The sequence below is a fragment of the Oryza glaberrima genome, chromosome 5 (assembly GCF_000147395.1).
Source record: "Oryza glaberrima chromosome 5, OglaRS2, whole genome shotgun sequence".
NCBI lineage: Eukaryota > Viridiplantae > Streptophyta > Magnoliopsida > Poales > Poaceae > Oryza > Oryza glaberrima.
Window position 1 is genome coordinate 17,306,071 of NC_068330.1, and position 19,729 is coordinate 17,325,799.

General features: G+C 42.1%; 2 protein-coding genes across 2 annotated transcripts; one reads left to right on the forward strand and one right to left on the reverse strand.

Annotated features, from left to right (window-relative positions):
- The first annotated feature begins 1,397 nt into the window (after window positions 1-1,397).
- On the forward strand, window positions 1,398-10,584 carry LOC127773523 (squamosa promoter-binding-like protein 9). Its single transcript, XM_052299604.1, has 10 exons — window positions 1,398-2,219; window positions 3,717-3,889; window positions 4,323-4,576; window positions 4,679-4,753; window positions 4,845-4,952; window positions 5,327-5,444; window positions 5,760-5,895; window positions 8,006-8,180; window positions 8,716-9,243; window positions 10,007-10,584. The coding sequence occupies exons 1-10, from the start codon at window positions 1,582-1,584 to the stop codon at window positions 10,316-10,318; spliced, it is 2,517 nt and encodes an 838-aa protein (XP_052155564.1). The 5' UTR covers window positions 1,398-1,581; the 3' UTR covers window positions 10,319-10,584.
- Window positions 10,585-12,817: 2,233 nt separating this feature from the next.
- On the reverse strand, window positions 12,818-16,441 carry LOC127774789 (uncharacterized). The gene is made up of 8 exons (XM_052301081.1): window positions 15,692-16,441; window positions 15,498-15,592; window positions 15,167-15,270; window positions 14,724-14,824; window positions 14,189-14,289; window positions 13,656-14,093; window positions 13,390-13,521; window positions 12,818-13,150 (listed from the first exon to the last, which is right to left on the reverse strand). The coding sequence occupies exons 1-8, from the start codon at window positions 15,968-15,970 to the stop codon at window positions 12,985-12,987; spliced, it is 1,416 nt and encodes a 471-aa protein (XP_052157041.1). The 5' UTR covers window positions 15,971-16,441; the 3' UTR covers window positions 12,818-12,984.
- Between the last annotated feature and the right edge of the window lie 3,288 nt (window positions 16,442-19,729).

Below are 19,729 nucleotides of genomic sequence, written 5' to 3' on the forward strand. Positions count from 1 at the left end.
TTAGGGCAAGTTTTATAATAGAGGTGAGTGCTACATCTAATTTAAACCATGTCATCTTTTCATTAATTAAGAGGTAACAAGTACAACATGTCACCTCTAGTATACAAACCCCAATATTAGTTTACTCTCACATCATCTTATATTTTTCTTAGAGATTGTGTGGAGGTTGCCCATTGCATAAGGGGTGCCTCATTCTCTCTCTCCTAACTTCTCTCCTCCAAGTCATCACCTAATCCTATGTGGCAAATTTAGGGGCAACATGTAGGGGCTTATAGTACTTGCCCTTATCGAATGATGTATTTTTTTAAAAAAGTACTATAGAAAAAATGTTTTAAAATTATATTAATTTAGTTTTAAGTTTAAAATAATTAATACTAAACATTATATTAATTTAGTTTTTAAGTTTAAAATAATTAATACTTAATTAATTATATACTAATGACTTACTCCCTCCATTCCAAAATATAACAACCTTTAGTCCTCAAGATTTGTCCTAAAATATAACAACTTCCCTATCAACGTTATCTTCCCAACCAATCACAACTCTCCTACATTCACTTTTCCCACTTACCTCCACTACTCAACCAATCACAACCTTACACCATTTATTTATATCTACTTTCTTAATAACACACGGAGTAGTATCTTCTTAATCTTTTCATTTTTGTCCTCTTGACAAACACTCCGTTAGGCCAGACTTTTCCGTTCAATAACAGATTCAGCGACGACAATTCACCGAAGGAGGAATGAACCTGCCCTCGTAGGTGGCCAAGTGCCGCAGTGCGGCCGCTATCCATCTGTTGCACCTGCGGCATGGCGTCACCTAACCCACTCCACTCTCTGTCAGGGTCAACTCCTGGATATGAATAGGAGTGACGAAGAAAAAAATATCGGAAGAATGGTATCCGCCCACGAGGGTGAGGGTGTGAGGCCGTGACGCTCACCAAGCAACAATGGACGTCGACCACCCACCGCGCGCAGCCTCGGAGTCGTCCACCGTGCGCCACCAAGGGTGTCGACATGATGAGCCACGCGCCGGCGCGTGGGGGCCCCACGCCATCCCCCCTCCTCCCGTCCGACCGCGTCCCAACCCATCCCCCGCCGCTGGATCGCCGAACCGACGGCCCCGATTCGCCGCCAGATCCACCCTCGCGGGCCCCACGCGCGACGCCCGCGGCTCACTGACATGCCGGACGTCGCTTTGGCCTCAAGATTCCCCCCCACGGCTCGCCAACCTTGGGGTTGCACGCTTTCACTTGACCCGCCACGGCCACCAACCGCGGGCCCACCCGTCAGTGACGGTGGGTAGAGGGATAACCACCGCGACCACTACACCACCACCTCTTCGTTGTCCTAGTCATCGGACGCCGCCCACCTACCCGACTACCCGAGCCAGCCTCTCTCTCCTCCCTCGCCCACCACCACACGACACGAGACGAGAAGACTGATTCATTCGCTCGCGTACACGCCTAGGCGCTCCGAGAATTCGTGAGGGAATCCCGCATCGCCGGAGAGCCGATCGGCGGCGCCGCGGGCGGGTGGGGGGGTTAGGGTTAGGGTTTTGGGGGTGGCCCACCGGGGATGGACGCCCCCGGCGGCGGCGGCGGCGGAGGTGGGGTGGATGCCGGCGAGCCCGTCTGGGACTGGGGGAACCTCCTCGACTTCGCCGTCCATGACGACGACTCGCTGGTCCTCCCGTGGGGGGACGATTCGATTGGGATCGAGGCCGATCCCGCCGAGGCGGCGCTGCTCCCCCCTGCTCCGTCGCCGCAGCCGGCGGAGGCGGAGGCGGAGGCCGCGGGGCCGGCGTCGCTGCCGTCGTCTATGCAGGCGGAGGGAAGCAAGCGGCGCGTGAGGAAGCGCGACCCGCGGCTGGTTTGCCCGAACTACCTCGCCGGGAGGGTGCCGTGCGCGTGCCCCGAGATTGACGAGATGGCGGCCGCCTTGGAGGTCGAGGACGTGGCCACAGAGTTGCTGGCAGGGGCGCGGAAGAAGCCGAAGGGTGCCGGCCGTGGTAGTGGTGCGGCAGTCGGCGGAAGTGGTGGAGGGGCTAGCCGTGGGACACCGGCCGAGATGAAGTGCCAGGTGCCTGGTTGTGAGGCGGACATACGTGAGCTGAAGGGATACCACCGCCGGCACAGGGTGTGTTTGCGCTGCGCGCACGCCGCCGCTGTCATGCTTGATGGTGTCCAGAAGCGCTATTGCCAGCAGTGTGGCAAGTAAGGCTCCATTTCCTCATTCCAGGCTGCTTTATGAACTTGTGGAAGATCCATTGGGATCAGTAGCAGTAGGAGGGATAATTAAGTGCTTTAACACTTATACAATCATTGTTGCTATATGATTTGGTGTTTAATGCATTATACCTTTTCTAGAATATAGTGGCTGTTGGATATGATATTTGGTCATTTCATAGAAAAAAAACATTTACACACTCGAGAGTCTAAGTGGAGTGTTTGCTCAAATTATGCATGACGATTCATTTAATTAATTTATTCTGAGAATGGTTCTTTAGGATTGGACTGTTCTCAACATGTCTTTGTAGCAATGGTATCTGATCGTCCAATTAACCGCGATCAATCATCCTGACCGGTCCTCTGACTTCTGATCAGGGACATTAACTCAATCAGCTCAATCAGAATCTGATGATAAATCAGCGATTCATCATCCGATTATGCTAGGTAACAATTAATTTCAGTAGGAGTTTTGGGCTGCATGCGAAGTTGGGCCTCAGCAGTATTGTGCCGGCCCATTCCCATAGGGTTTACCGGTTTAGTCCCCTAGAAGCTGTCACAAATAAAAACTAACAAGTAAGCAACCATCTAACCATCAAATATTTCCTTTATGATTGCTTATACTATGCACTATATATACATTATCGATTAGCCTCGATTAATTGGCCTGATTGACCTGATCGGTGCCTTGGCGATCAGGGTCGATCAGACGATCAGATAACATTGCTTTGTAGTTTTAACTATATTGAAATCTACCAACTTTACATTTTCTTAGAATTTTTCGTTTCCTCTGCTAGGCTATATTATGTGGTGTACATAATTTGCTGTATGACTGTATTAATATAGTTTTGTTCAATTGAGAAGATGGGTTTTCTATTTTGTACTTTTTCTTGAGGTACCAATTACGGGTTGCTTAACTGGTTTTTTTCTGGGGGGTGGGGGGTCAAAATATTCAGGTGGAGCCTTATGATTGGTTGGAGCTAACATATAAATTTACACTAGTTCCATTTCCATGCAGAATCAGTTTGTTACTGATGGATGGTCGCTAAACTTTCTAAAAATTGCATGCCAAGCTCATTTGCAATAAAGCTAAGTCTTTTATTTCCAAATCAAATTCATATTTAAAGTTTGATTAATCTCATAAACTAAGGAACATCCTGCTTTAATGCATAAATTTTCTTGTATGTTTTTGACATGACGTAAGGTCACTGATCAAACAAACTGCAAGCATGGAAGTACCTCTGTCCTTGTGCATCTGTCCACAACCTGTTGGCCACTTGATATATTTTTGAAACATTACTTTGCAATTGTTCAAAATTCTTTGCCTAGCTCGAGGTACTAACCTAAACCTCTTTGTTGTTGACTATGGTTGTGGCGATCTAACAGCTGTCCTGGGCTCCTGGCTGTATATATTGTTTTTCTACTAGCAGTTTAATTTTTGTGTGCTAACACTATTCTCTCTCTCTTAATATATTTCTGCTGCAGGTTTCATATATTACTAGATTTCGATGAAGATAAAAGGAGTTGTAGAAGGAAATTGGAGCGGCACAACAAAAGAAGACGAAGAAAACCTGATTCCAAAGGCATATTGGAGAAAGATATAGATGACCAGTTGGATTTTTCAGCAGATGGTAGTGGTGATGGTGAACTAAGAGAAGGTAGATATTTCAAAGAAAACCGCCTTTATTTTTTAATATGTTTGCTCTGTTATAAGTTTTTCTATTTGAAGTTGAACACAAAAGGTTTTAGTGATGTATTTAGACCAACTATGAGTGGTAAATTTGACTTGGCTGTTTCCAGAGCATTTTACGAAAGAGGTGCTCTGGATATTTTTTTTGCCTAGCAAATATGGCATTCATTGTTTTGATATAACTTCATTGGCAAGGTTTCATGGAATATTTGGGATCATGAGTTCTCTGTTTGTGATACCTACTCAACCGAGCAAACCCTTGATCTGATCCAGATACATAATTGACTCTTAACAAGATGAGCCTGTTTACTTCTGTTGTCTATGCATTTTCTCCAGACATGCTGGAAGTTCTCTGCTGTCTAGTCTGGAACATATTTGTTAACCAATCATTTCTTTAACAGAGAACATAGATGTCACTACCAGTGAGACGCTTGAGACTGTTCTGAGCAATAAGGTTTTGGACAGGGAAACACCTGTGGGTTCCGATGATGTGCTTAGTTCTCCAACATGTGCACAACCCAGTTTGCAAATCGACCAAAGTAAAAGCTTAGTGACTTTCGCTGCTTCTGTTGAAGCCTGCCTTGGCACTAAACAGGAAAACACCAAACTTACCAATTCTCCTGTGCATGACACAAAGAGTACTTACTCATCCTCGGTAAGCGCTTCTCCTTGTGTACATATTATTCTGTAATATATAATTATTTTCTGTTCTTGCTCTCTCTAAAGGTTATTAGTAATGTTGTATCATCCATTGTAGTGTCCCACAGGACGTGTATCATTCAAGTTGTACGATTGGAATCCTGCTGAATTTCCTCGACGCTTACGCCACCAAGTATATAACCAGGCTCTAAGTTTCTCAATAGCACGCTGTTTTCATGCCCAAAAGATTGTTCTGAACTCAATGCCATACGTAAAATATGCAGATATTTGAGTGGCTTTCTAGCATGCCTGTTGAACTGGAGGGCTATATTCGTCCTGGTTGTACAATTTTAACTGTATTTGTTGCAATGCCACAACATATGTGGGACAAGGTATGGATGCTTGTACTAAAATGCCAAATCATTACTTAGTCCAAAGGAGGACATTTTTTTGGATGCATCCAAATGAAGACCTACCAAATATTGGTCTTTCAATTCCATGTCCATGTTTTACAGTTCAAACAATTTTGAGCTGCTAATTTTTATACCACATCCAGTTCAAAATATATATCTCTATGGTATGCAAATGTATTTTTACCACTTATGAACAATTACATAGTTGTGGAGTGTAATGAGTGCCCACTTGTGGCATGTAAAGTGTAATTAGAATTTCCCACAAAGTGAACTGAATGGACTTGTTGTATGGAAGTCAATAATACTATTTTTTTCTTTTACAAGATAGCATTTATATCTGCATTTCTTTACAGTTATCCGAAGACACAGGAAATCTTGTCAAAAGCTTGGTAAATGCTCCAAATAGTCTCCTGTTGGGTAAAGGGGCCTTCTTTATCCATGTCAATAATATGATACTTCAAGTATTGAAAGGTGTGTACCACATGACCTGTTTTTCCATGACGTGATAACAACATAACCTTCTTGTTTATACATCATATATTTGTACTTAAGCTGCATTGTTCCTGCATAAGAGACACTATACAGTAGATTGATACCAATCATAGCCTCACTACTACAATTACTATCTGCAGTTTCAGTATCACTTGCAAAATCAATATTAGTTGCATACGCTAAATTCGATGCATAATTTTGAACTTGTATCATTTAATTGCTAGCTTATTATATCTTTTGTTTTTATGAGATAATTACCTTACCTGATTGAGAATATTAACTGCTGTACTTCAGATGGTGCAACATTGACCAGTACCAGATTAGAGGTACAGTCCCCGAGGATTCACTATGTTCATCCATCATGGTTTGAAGCAGGAAAGCCCATCGATCTTATTCTTTGTGGAAGTTCTCTTGATCAGCCTAAATTCAGGTATGACAAGTTCCTTGTACCTTCTACCTGTTTCTGCTGGTTATTCTTCTGTCAGGATACATTATGTTCAGTTTAGCTATGGTGATATATTCATATCATTACCTGAGAGATACTATATCTCAACGCAGATCCTGTAGGAATAAGTCTTGGTCTTGGTCTTGTGGTGCTTTTTCTTGCTTTTTAGCTCTAGGACAGCATCTCTACTTTCAGTTTGGATGCTCTAGGACAGCTAGGACAGCAGTTTGTTGAGATGCTCTAGGACAGTTTGTTGGGATGCTCTAGGACAGCACCCACTTGCCCTAGCATGGCTGCTACAAGCAGCTATAAATATGTATCCAATCCTCTTTGGGAGGATATGGCTTTTGAGTTTGTGAATGAAGAAAACCAGAAAATTGCCCCACTCTGAGTGCCATCCTCTTCTCAATGAGAGTTCATTGAAATTCGAACAGAACCTTGATGCCACCTTTCCATTGTCTATGAAATGGAGTTCAACCATTAAATTTTATTGCAAATATTTTATAGAAGCTAATATGAATAAAAAAGGTTGCCCATGGTGACAATAGTTTCTTACTATAGAGGGGGGAGTAGTGAATTTTTGGAAAGGTGTTGATTCAGGAGGTGTTCTTTATTTGTCTATCTGTGCATGCTTGATTTTGATGTTTTTAACAATACAAGCAAGTGGGGAGGGGGAAAGGATGATTAAAACCATTCTTTAGATGCCCTTGGTTGCGTTGTAACTCTCTCAGTGATGGCTACAATCGTATTTTTGCCTATTCCCTCAGCTTGGAGAAATAACTAAATGAATATGAGTGCAATGTGATATCCAGTACGCAATTTATTTCATTTTTTGATCATGTTCCATGCATAAACTTGCTAGGCATCAGTGGTTACTGCATGAAATAGAAGTAGTGGCTAACCAATGATAACATGAAACCGCATTAGTGGATCAGGAAGATTTTAGTATGGTCATACTTTGTGTGTTAACTTCTATTTTATGGATTGTATTTTGAGTAAAGTCCATCACTGGTCCCTAAACTTGTACCGTTGTGTCATTCCGGTCCCTAAACTCGCAAATCGATCGTTCAGGTCCTCAAACTTGTTCGACTGTGTCATATCGGTCCCTAAACTTGCAGATCACTTGTTTAGGTCCTCTCCAACTTGTTCAGTTGTGTCATCCCGGTCCCTAAACTTGGATTTGAATATCATCTTGGTCAAATAGGATGGTCTAAAGACTTTATATTTAAAAATAATTCATAACTTTTTCATGTGAACTCTAATGAAGACAAACTTTATATCAAACTTGTAGCCCTCGACGCGATCTACAACTTTGTAGTTGATTTCGTGATCTACAACTTTGTAGTTGATTTTTTTTATTTTAAGTCACTTTTTGTCCCAAAATGTAATTTTAAAATTAAAATTTCAAAATCTATAAACATGCAACAATATTTTGGGACACTAAACAGTTTTAATTCAAAAAATTTTCAACTACAAAGTTGTAGGTCGCGTCGAGGGCTACAATTTTCATATAAAGTTTGTCTTCATTAGAGTTCACATGAAAAAGTTATGAATTATTTTTTGATGTAAAGTTTTTTAGACCGTCCTGTTTAGGGACCGGAGTGACACAAGTGAACAAGTTTGAGGACCTATACGAGTGATCTGTAAGTTTAGGGACCGGGATGACACAGTCGAACAAGTTTGAGGACCTGAACAGTCGATTTGTGAGTTTAGGGACCGTGATGACACAACGTTACAAGTTTAGGGACCGGTGATAGACTTTACTCTTGTATTTTTCCCATTTATAACTTAATTGCGCCATGACAGCCATGGTTCATGGGTATTTGTGTAAGTATCCAGAAATTGAATCCACACAGAGATCTCTCGCTTGTGTGGATTATGCTGCAGTTGCAACAATGGCTGTGGCTGCAGCTACAGTACAAGCAGCACAGATTATGCTGCAGTTGCGACAATCTCTTCCCAACATCCCCATAGTCTATAACCTTGTTCTTGTAGACAAGTTCTTTCTTAGCCGGCAGCTGTCTATGCTCTTGCTAGGTGTTTTGAATGCCTTACAGGTGTTTTGAGTACCTCTGAATATTTGTAATCATGGCAGGTCACTTGTGTCATTTGATGGACTGTACTTGAAGCATGATTGTCGCCGTATACTGTCACATGAGACCTTTGATTGTATTGGAAGTGGGGAACATATACATGATTCTCAACATGAAATATTCCGGATAAATATTACCACATCAAAGCTGGATACTCATGGACCCGCATTTGTGGAAGTAAGTATCTGTTACCTTTGACTAAACCGGTAAAATTCTCTTTCAGGGTCTGCATGTTAATTTACACCTTTTTTTTCTCTATTGACACCAATTTAGCCTGCACACAATTGGCTTCAATGCTTTCTATTGTCTAGGGCACGTAGTGATTAGTGTGCTTAAGTTTGTGTAATGCTCTGTACAGTATTGGTTCTTGGCCACTTCACAAAATTGATTGAGATCTTTTTAGGCAGCTTAGGTGTGAACCATCTGAAATAGTGTGTTATTTTAGTAGAATCTAGAATGAACAATCAATGCACATAAGCAATCATTTGCTCTGTGCACTGTAATGTAGAATGTGAACTTGCCAAATGTTCTGCAAACATATGATTTGTATGCAATTAGCCAAAAAAGGTGTTCGTGCAAAAAGGACAAAAAATATTTTCAAAATATGACCAAATAGTTGACAGACCACACTTATTTTTGAAATCAAGTTGTCACCCTTTGACATTTCTGTAGTTCTATATGATGACCGCAGTTCTATGATTTTATTTTGCAGGTGGAAAACATGTTTGGGCTATCAAATTTTGTTCCTATCCTTGTTGGTAGCAAGCATTTATGTTCTGAACTAGAGCAGATACATGATGCTCTGTGTGGTTCTTCGGACATAAGTTCTGATCCTTGTGAGCTTCGAGGACTTCGACAGACTGCAATGTTGGGATTCCTCATCGACATTGGATGGCTAATAAGGAAGCCATCCATAGATGAATTTCAAAACCTACTGAGTTTAGCAAATATCCAGAGATGGATATGCATGATGAAATTCCTGATACAGAACGATTTTATCAATGTTCTGGAAATAATAGTGAACTCGTTGGACAACATCATAGGGTCAGAGCTTCTTTCTAACTTGGAAAAGGGTAGACTGGAAAATCATGTAACAGAATTTCTTGGGTATGTAAGCGAAGCTCGAAACATTGTTGATAATAGACCTAAATATGACAAGCAGAGACAGGTTGATACAAGATGGGCAGGTGATTATGCTCCAAACCAGCCAAAGTTGGGCATTTCTGTGCCACTTGCTGAAGTAAGTGATCGTGTTACACGCTAATTATCAATGACAATGAAAGTGACACTATTCTTCATATTGCTCTCAGCCTTTTCTAATTGACATATATAAATTAATAGAACTAGAAAACCTAGCTTCATGCTCTAGTAAAAAAGTTGTCAGGATGATATTTGGCTTGAAACTGGCATTCCACACATGCAAGTCCGTGTACAAAATATGTATGTCTCTGAGTTTTTGTTTGCTAGAGTTATTAGTTATTATATGCCCTTTTTATTGTGAAGTTTCTTTTTCTACTGGTTCATATTTGGTAATGGACCTTGCAAAAAAAATCTGGTAAAGGAAAAAGCTATACTACAAATAAATAATTCGTTACATTTTTTTTACAAACCCTGATGTGGCACGCTATTATTGAATCTTGATTTTATAACTTCCAACTAATTAAATTGAAATGTCGAGAACTTTGTTAGTAAGAATTTATTAGTATGTATAGCACTACTTTTCGCCATAATTTATTAGTATGTATCCACAATTCATCCGATCGTTAGCATCTCTCGTTTGATTCAAGATCTTAATCCTGATTACTTTTGAGTTCGGATTAGCTTTTTTTCACTGTTGATTGAATCCTGGGAGTTGTATGGGAGGGACCCTGGCTTTATGAAGTGTTAAAACGACATAACAACATTAGTGTTGCATTTACACTTTATTTGTTTTCTTTTTGTATCGCATACTTTTGTCTCCTTATGTCTGGCAGACTACTGAAGTGTTTGGAACCTTTCTGTAGAGTACTGGAACCAGTGGAGAACATGATTTGCACTCAACCAATGCAGCTTCTGGAGAGGAGGAAAATATGCCTCTAGTGACTAAAGCTCTCCCACACAGGCAATGCTGTCACCCTGAGACTAGTGCTAGATGGCTTAACGCTGCCTCCATTGGCGCTTTTCCAGGTGGTGCCATGAGAATGCGTCTTGCCACCACTGTGGTAATTGGTGCTGTGGTATGTTTTGCAGCTTGTGTTGTCCTTTTCCACCCACACAGAGTAGGGGTGCTTGCCGCGCCAGTAAAGAGGTACTTGTCTAGGAACTACTCATCATAGTTGAAGCTAGATTAGATTAACCTTCCTGTTGCTTTTCCCCTGTATCATATGCATGTACCTTTCTAATTTGAGGCTTAGCTTGTGCATCCGATGTTCAAATATTTGTAAGAGGACCCACAGGCATAAATGCAAATTTTTGCAGCTTTTTTTGGCAAAAAGTATGAGCATATAGTTGCCTGAAGACCTGAACTTCCAGGTACACACCAAATGTAATAGATGTAATGGTTCAAAGACAGTGATTGGAATTTTTCATGATCTACATACAACTATCCATTGTCTCTTACAATTAGATAACTGATAGCTGGACCCGATTATCTAGTCAAATCCATTGTCTAAAGTGCCTGACAAACATTGAGAGCCTTAAAAGGCTTTCACATTCTGCAGCAGTCAAGCTAATTAAGGCATATCGGATAGTATGTTGTTGTGCTGTACTATTTCCTTCTAAAGCAGTGAAGCAGTCTAGCTTGTAGTCTCTCGCGCTAATGCCTCTTCTTCAGTAGCTGACAAACATCAAACAGTCATGAGCGGCTTCAGATCTTCAGTGAGTAGTGGGAAAGCTCCCTTGTCAAATTTGAGTAGTGGCCATAACTCCCTTGTCAAATTAGGAGCATTTTTTTTAGGAATAATGATGCAAATAAATTAAGCCTGGTTGCAGCTAACCCAGACGAGACGATTAGGATAAGGGTTAGTGTGTGGTTGATGTATTGTCCTATAGCGTGCATATTTCGATCAGGATAGGGTTAGTTTGTGGTTGATGGATTGTCCTATTTTTGAAGTTAAAGTAGAAACGTAAATATGTTATGAGGGAAAATCTGTTATCATTATAGTTTGTTTTACAAATAGTTATCCAAATTTCATGTTGTCACAATGGTAGCATTATTTTGAAATGCAAAAAATTACAAAGGGATATTGGCGTAATCGGGATCATAGATATTCACCAACACGATCGATCGCCGCCCCCCCCCCCTCCCCCACCCCCTTGCTTCATATGGTTTTCTTTTTTTTTTACCGCATTACTTTTTTATTTAGTAAATTTATGCACCTAAAGTTTATACATCTCAAGTTTACACATCTAAAGTTTAGAGACACAAAGTTTATGGCCTGTTCACTTTGATGCCATTTTCAACCTTACCAAATTTTGGTAAAGTTACTTAAAAAAAGTGGCTACATTTAGTTTGCTGTCAAATTTTGGTAACTATATAAGAAATCCTGCCAAAATTTTGGCAAGCTGCTAAAATTTGGTAAGGTTTTTTTTTTTTATCAAAGTGAACAGGCCCTATAAATCAAAAGTTTATATATCCAATTCAAATTTGAATTTGAATTCAAAATTTTTTTATATATAGTATTTCTATACACCTAAAGTTTATAGACCCAAAGTTTATATGTCAAAAGTTTACATACCCATTTCAAATTTAAATTTGAATTCAAATATTAGTTTATAGACCCAAAATTTATAAGTCAAAAGTTTACCTACCCATTTTAAATTTGAATTTGAATTCAAATATTTTTATATATAGTATTTTTATACATAATTTTTTTTCAACTTTGTTTTTTTAAAAGAAAAAAATTTATGGTGTAGTAGAAAGAGAAGAAGGGGAGGAGGAAGGGGGAGAGGAGAAGCGTATAGGGGTGATCGCCCATTGGCCACGCCCTTGACACACCATGAAAATATGCACTTGAAACTCCTAGGGGTGCAACCGTAGGAGAAACCGATGTAAGATGATGCACACTGTTCGCGCTAGGAAATCACAACAACTTTGAAGTGCATATTAACGTTGCCGGCGGACGACAAACCTAATTATGGAGAACTTTACCGTACACATGATCACAAGAGACTTGCAACAAAAGGAAGCAGTTGGTGTAATCATACGCGACAACACAGCAGTCATCTATAGTACTCCAGTATTAGGTACAGCTGGCTGTCTAGGAGATTCTGTATACCAAAATGCAATTATAGGTTCCCGCAAAAGGAGATACAACCATAAATCGCTTCTTTTCACCAAAAAGAAATTAAAAAACACAAATCGTTCCATTGACTCAACCATCTTTATGTACAAACCATAACTCAGAGTTAATCTGAATAACACTTCAGTCACAGACAAGTGCTGATGTTGACCTACAATCTCCCTAATTATAAGGAGTATCAACGCTGGCAGGCAAAATTTATGCCAATTTTCCTTCGTTCTGTAAGGACAGAAATAGTAAAAGTAGGCACGTAGCAGCATGTTCACCAAACCGCACGGTTACCGCGGGGTATGGTAAAAAAAAAACACAGTAACTCAAATAAATTTAAAAAATAATTTGAAATTTTAATAAATTTTATACGGTTTCGTACGGTTTGCCGCGGTAACCCCGGTCCCGATGGTTTGTGAAACCCTACGTAGCAGCCGTATTTCCTAACGGGTGAAAATTTTCAGGGCCAAACTGTTAGCTTGAACTTTTTTCAGGGCCAAACTGTTAGCTTGAACTTCACTCACTCCCAGGAATCAGAGAGGTATGTATGCAATGCTCCTCACATAGTCACATGAATAATGTAATTTACAGTTTACAATGTTGTTTACATCTACATGGTTGCCGGGGGCGAAAGAGAAGCAGAAAAACCGTCGTGATTCCTTTTTTTCCTTCCATTCTACTTTCTAGATAGATTTCATTTTTGGTGTAGTCTGCTATTGACTTTGACTCGATTCATTTGGTACAGTAGGGGGGCTCCTCCTAAATGCGTGCTTTCTGCACCGTTGGAAAATGCCATCATACAGCAAATCAAACTGCACTCCGGCTCTTTCACGATTTACAATGAAAAGAATGTGATCAGCCTCAATTATCTTGTAATACCTGTAAAAAACAATGGAGCAATCATGTAAGAAAACATTTGTTTTTATGTTAAGAAGCAAAGAAAACATCTGTGACTCTCTGTTTGGTGCCTTAGTCAATCTTCAACTTGAATGTAGTACCAATTTTGCTTAGTATTTTGAGAAAATGAGTGCATGAAACAACATGTTTTATTTTAATGCTAAGTTAAAACAGTTGTTTCCAAAAGCAAATTAAAATAAGATTCTGAACGCAGCACTAACCATATCCCAGGCTGCAAAGGATGGCAATCAGAATCATCCACTACCAAACGGTTTGGATGCTCTGTAGGAATGCGAGGGTGCGTCATGGAGATTGTGTTCAAAGCCCCATCATTATCTTCCCAATCTTCATCCCTAAGAACCATCAACAAAACATACCAACAAGTAATAAGAACATGAACCAAATAATGAGCTGAAAGGTTGTACTCAAGGAAATAAGAACTGTAAGCAGTGTTGTCAGTTAATTTGGCTTGGAGCAGAGGATTCACCTGTATCCTTTGTAAGGTAGAGGTGCATTTTGAGGGTGCCTCCACATACACATTTGGAGGACTCGGAGGAAGAGCATGGGGTGAATTCCAAGGACGCTTGAAGGCACTGTAATTCCAAAAAGCTTTCTTGTTCTCTTCGTAGCATAACTGAAGTAGAATGTATTTGGGAAGGTCCTCAATGTAGAGTTAAGTTTTAGAGATCCTTGAATCGTAAGATCAGGCAGAATCCAATCTCCTGAGGCAAATGGGCCAGTGTGCCCCAGCAACAGATCAATTAGACCTGAGAGGCCCACTTTCCTCCATGACATCTCAAAGTGGTCAAAACCAAAATTGTAGTAATTCTTCAGCCAAGGAATGTCTAGCCAATCATAGACGATAACTCCAATCCGGCAGAGCTGAAGAAGACAGATTGATTTCATGGATCTTCCGTCTTCAGCCCTGAAAGTAGTAGGGAAATGAAACATGATGAAAATGTGAGGAGACACAAAAAGATGTAACCTTTTAAATCATTGTAAACTTCAGACAACACTTACAGCATGCCATCATAGTAAGTTCTAGTGGTTCCATTAAGTGCACCCGACAAGGAAGTAAGGCTAAGAACCCAGTCTTCAGAAGTATCATGTCCAGGGAAAGCCTGAAATAAGTATCAACACATGTTAAAGCTCTCATTTCCTGTAACGCAATAGCATGCCAACAATCTGCCGGCACAGCATGCAGCAAGCAAGGTCAGCATGCCACATGAATAAAGCCAAATAAAGCGGTATGCATTCGAACATACTCCAGGTGTTCAATTTAGTTGCAGAAGTGCTGTGGCAAACCACATTAAGTAAATGAAAAAAAAGGAAATTCAGAAAAGAATGTTGTCCATATTAAAAACAGATTTTCGGGCCATTTTATACAATCGATTTTAACAGATGTTCTAATTAACTAAAACTTCATGCAAAAGCAGTGATCCTAATTTGGGTACATTAGGCATGCACTCATCACAAGAACCGTTCCTTTCAAAGCACATGATAAGCGTGAGCATTATACCACCAAGAAACAAAAAGGCTCTGAATTCTTGTTTACCTTGTCGGCAAGCATCTGATGCAGCACCCTCACAACCTGCACGCCGGCCGAGTGCCCGACAAAATGCACCGGGTTTTGCTCGTCCCAGACCGGGTAATGTCCTGGGGAGCCCAATTGCAATCACAGTTAGCTAAGAGCAGGTACAATAGCAGGCTATTAGCCAGCTGTAAACATATTTTAATGAGATAAAAGATGAGAGAGAAGAGCAGCAGGCTACAGATCTAGCCAGCTGCAGTACGGACTCCAAGACGCAATGTGTATATGATAGGTGGGACCATATATTAGTAGTATAGTAAGCAACTATTGTATAAATTGGCTATTAGATTGACTATAGATAAATTGGAGCTAATAGTAGGCTATACTATTAAACTTGCTCTAACAACACATATCAGAATTTCCACAATATCATAGCGATGATACAGTTCGTCGAAATCCTCTACTACCTGTGTCATACGTCCTCCCGAACCGCGTGTGCCCGAAAACCTTGCTGTGCTCCTCGCCATAATCCACCTGCCCTCCTTTGAGGTAGTAGAACAGCTCGCGCGCCCTGCAACGCCAAGAACCATCAGATTCCCCAACAATCAAACGCCAACCCAATAATACTAATCCAAAAGGATAATATTTTTTTCACGACTACCGAGAGATACCAAATCATAAGCAGAAATTTCAAGGTAGCTGGAGGAGGAAAATTAAAGAAATGGGCATCCACCAAATGGAAGTATTCTATGCCTGTATTGTGTTCGAAGAATTTTGCCACTTTTCCAACCCACCCACCTGTCATGGATGCTGGTGAGGGACCCCAAATCCGGCACGAGCACGCGGTCGTCCTTCTTCTCGGCGCCGGCGAAGTAGGAGAGCCCGCCGAGCCTCTGCACACGGGGAAACAAGGCATAGTAAGAACGACGAACGGCTCTGCGGCATTTCACCGAGCACCCAACCCACGAGAAAGCCACGGCGGGCATACGTACCCCTTTCCCGAAGCCGAAGATGCCGTGGACGAGGACGATGGGCGGAGGCGAGCCGTCGAGCACGACGGGCGCGGCGCCCCTCCGCTCCTCCTCCTCCCCGGCCGCGGCGACGTTGACGAGCCCCGGCGCCGCCGGGCGGCGCAGCAGCAGGCACCCCGAGGCCGCCGCCGCCTGCGAGATGTCCGCCGCGACGGCCGTGCTGAAGACGTAGAGCCCGAAGAGCAGGTGCACCGTCGCGCTGACGCCGAGCTCCAGCAGGCTCAGGATGAACCTCGCCATCCCCTCTCTCTTCTCTCTCTCTCTTCCCGGGCAACCAAACCAAACCAATCTATCTACACAACCACGCCGCCGACGCCGTCGCAACCGCTGCTGGCGCGCGACGGGTCAGGTCGCGCCGCCTCCGCCTCCTCTCCTATCCCTCTTCCTGGCGGCCTCACAAGAAGAGGAACAGGAGGAAGGAGGGGGGAGGGACGACGAACCGGTGGTGGCGCCTCCGGATTGGCGCGCGCGCGCGCGCGTCGTCGTCCTCCTCTTCTTTCCTCCCTCCCGTGCGCCGCCGTGCCCTCCTCCTTTTCCTCTTCCGTTGCGTCGTCGCTCGCTCGCTAACCGTCGTCCGTCGCGCTGTTCACCCCCGTTCTCCCTTCCCCCTCGCTAAGTTTGGTGGGGTCAGCCAGCAACAGCGCCGCGAACCCCTACAATTATCCGGGCTCGCTGCTATATTTATAAAACTCTCGCGGGGCGCCGTCGCGGCCTCGCGGGGGACGCGGGTGAGCGCGGTGAGCGCGGCCGTTTTTGCGTGGTGGATTTTGGATGGAGTCGGAGTTGGGTTGGGTTGGGTGGTGAATCGGACGCGGCGCGGCGTGCGGTGTTGGGGGGGGGGGGGGGGAGGGGGGGGGGGTGAAAATTTTGCAGGGGAGGGGAGACCGTGCCGTGCTGGGAGGGTATGGGCGTGATTGCGTGAGTGGTTGCGGCCTTGCCGGTTGGCGCGTCGGTTTTGCGGCGGCGCGGGCGTGGGAGTGGCGTACGCTTGGCAGGGGGGCAGGCTGGCGCAGCGGATTGGCTGGGGGCCAGCCGGCCAGGTCGGACTAGTACTTCCGAGTTCCGTGATTGGGTCATTGGCTCGTTACAGGACTGGGCACTGGCCAATGGGACCTGGGGATTTTTTTTTCCTTTGTGTGTATTCTTTTACCAGATAATACGTGTAGTTCAAATGGTATTCAGTATATGCATGCTGCACGTAGCCACGCACACAACTGCGTACATATACCTGAGGCGTCTAATATGATCCCGTCCACGGCTAAATCACGCCGCCTCGAGAATGTCAGGAACACCAAAGACTTCAGGGGCACATGTAAGCACGTCCGTACGCATTCTATGGAACAACAACTATCTTCAAGTTACTAGATTAACGGTGTGTTTAGTTCACGTTAAAATTGAAAGTTTAATTGAAATTGGAACGGTATGATGGAAAAGTTGAAAGTTTATGTGTGTAGAAAAGTTTTAATATGATGAAAAAGTTGAAAGTTTAAAGAAAAAATTAGGAATTAAACCATACCTAATTAATTCCAGAAGTTTCTTGTCAGCAAATAAGCAGCGGCTCCAAATCATTATTCTACCATCATCCGTCCATCTGTTTCGGGGTAGCTAGACCCCTTAACGATGTTAACGTGGCGTGGTGCAGCACAGTTTCTTGAGGAGAGAAAAAGCAATTTCCCTTTCATACAGCAGACGCTTCTACCGTGCAGCCACACGCGCGTAGGCGACTAGGCGTACGTGTCTTTGTTCCTCTTGTGTGCCTTCTAGACGAAAAACCATTATTACTACACGAAAAACACAGTATAAAATCTCTCGTGGACTTATTAGCTGCGTGGCCGCACATTCAGATGTCAAATTAAGCCAAACAAACACGCTCCGTCACATCATTAATTTCCTACGGAAATTTGGTCCACGTATTACTGGTATTTCTCTTGTTCGTAGTTTTTTAAACTCTAGATTGGTGTAGCTTCTAGAAACATCCAAATTGGACCATCTGCTTTTGTCAATGGGCTCCCGGGCCCTATTAGGTTCCCAGTAGTGGATTCATGACCAATCTATTTTAAATTTTAAAAGTTTTAAAAGTACAATCTTTAAGCTAAATCTTTTCTGAGACTTTATGTTCATATATATCCTCATTGACCTGGAAACACAAAATTTGCGGTCTATCATATCAGCCCTGTTAAACATTAGGGCACTTAGATTTGAAGCTCTGAAAATTTTGCTGCTATTAAAATCTAAGAAAGGGTTGGCACTACAATATTTGATATAGTAGATTATCTAACTTTATTATAGTGTAGACAAAAATTGGCTTCAATCCAAATGTCAACGAGGCACCACTGGGGCTAACAATGTGGTAGATGACAACAATCTAAACTTATTGTAATGTTGTACTATCTCTATTTTTTAATATTTTTAATAGATTTCTTTGTTGATTTTTTATATAACGTTTGATTGTTTCTGTCATTCTTAAAGATTTTTATGATGGTTAAACAAGTTTTCAAATATAAAATGACACTTATATAATACTTCATCCATCTTAAGATATAAGGGATTTTGAAGGAATACGACACATTAATTTTAGTACTATAAATTTAGACGGAGGGAGTATTTTCTTGAAAATAACGGATAGTTAAACGTTATATAAAAATCAACGATGCCATCTTAAGAAAGAGAGTGCTAAGTATTTAATCATGCCACCCGGGTGTTAATCATAGTAGTATAAGTGGTTGATGGTAAAATTAATCTTCTCTGTGAAGAGAAGGTAAAATTTTCCAAGCTTTGGTCGATGTCAGCGGACAGTGACAACACAGATCTCTGTATCCGGTCTCTCTCACCATTGTTGCTGGGAAGGGGGTATTTGCCAAGACGCCATGCGCGGGTGCCACCGTGCGAGAAGGCTCCCGGCATATCACTTCCTGCTCGATCGTAATTAATAACCTGTGTACAAAAATAATCAGCTGGGGCCTTCGCAAACACTAGCCGCCCAAACAGTCCATATACTCACACACCACAGTTCAAACATCTGAGCGTCGATCAATTATAATCCGAACTTAATTGAGAAAGTGTCCGGCGCGCGAACCGTCAATTCACGCATGAATCCAGGCCACCATCGCGTTGCAGGGCGGCTAATATAAACGATCACGCAGTCCTCATAGTTCAGTCCATCTCCCGAAAATTTAATCTCTATTCATAAATTTACATGTATTTGTTCAGATTTATTCTTAAAACTAGTAATTCTTTTTGGGACAGATAGTTGACGTGCTTGCTGAGTTGCTGTTGCGACATGGAAGGCGTAGAACACAAGCCTACAGTTCGATAAATCCTTTATAACCTGTCGCGAGCAGGGTTTACGATTCCGACGAAATCCGATCGGATTTCACGAAATTTCGACGTTTCGACGGGGCTCGAAAGTAGAAACCGTTTGAGATCTCGAGAAGTTTCATCCAAATTCAAATTTGAATTGATAAAAAAAGAAAAAATTTTATAAATATTATGATATTCATATAACCTATTAGGACATAAATTTCCAAAAAAAATAATGTATTGTGTGTATTTACTGAAACTTACATCAGGAAAGAAAAGAATTTCAGCAAATTACCTCTATTATAAATTACTGATCGAAATTTCGATGATTTCGATCGGAATTTCGCCAAAACCGACCGGTTTTCGAAACTTGTCGGCAAACTCAGGGAATTTGTATTCAAATTTTAGTTTATAAAATTTATTTGAAATTTACTGGTTTTTCACTGGATTTCACGAAATTCTGAATTTCGCCGGTGCCCGAAACGGAAGGGCCTCTCGGAATCGTAAACCCTCGCGAGCGTTAGTGAACAAGTCAGGACGGGTTTCCTCAGGAAATTAACACGAACTTCATAGTACTAGTTTGCTCTTGTTTTGACCGAGACCACGTTGATTTGCATTGGCCATGCCAAACTCTCACTTTCCTCTCGCTCCTGATTCCTCTCGTTTTCCTCGACGCGCCCAGGCGCACAGCACGTGTCT

Bases quoted from the DNA above. Each gene is read 5' to 3' on its own strand.
- LOC127773523 (XM_052299604.1), top strand. From the start codon at position 1,582: ATGGACGCCCCCGGCGGCGGCGGCGGCGGAGGTGGGGTGGATGCCGGC. The intron at 3,890-4,322 runs GTAGATATTTCA...TTTCTTTAACAG, and splicing joins TGATGGTGAACTAAGAGAAG to AGAACATAGATGTCACTACC. The intron at 9,244-10,006 runs GTAAGTGATCGT...ACCTTTCTGTAG, and splicing joins TTTCTGTGCCACTTGCTGAA to AGTACTGGAACCAGTGGAGA.
- LOC127774789 (XM_052301081.1), bottom strand. From the start codon at position 15,970: ATGGCGAGGTTCATCCTGAGCCTGCTGGAGCTCGGCGTCAGCGCGACG. The intron at 13,522-13,655 runs GTGAATCCTCTG...GATGGTTCTTAG, and splicing joins CTACCTTACAAAGGATACAG to GGATGAAGATTGGGAAGATA. The intron at 13,151-13,389 runs GTTAGTGCTGCG...TGTTTTTTACAG, and splicing joins CCTTTGCAGCCTGGGATATG to GTATTACAAGATAATTGAGG.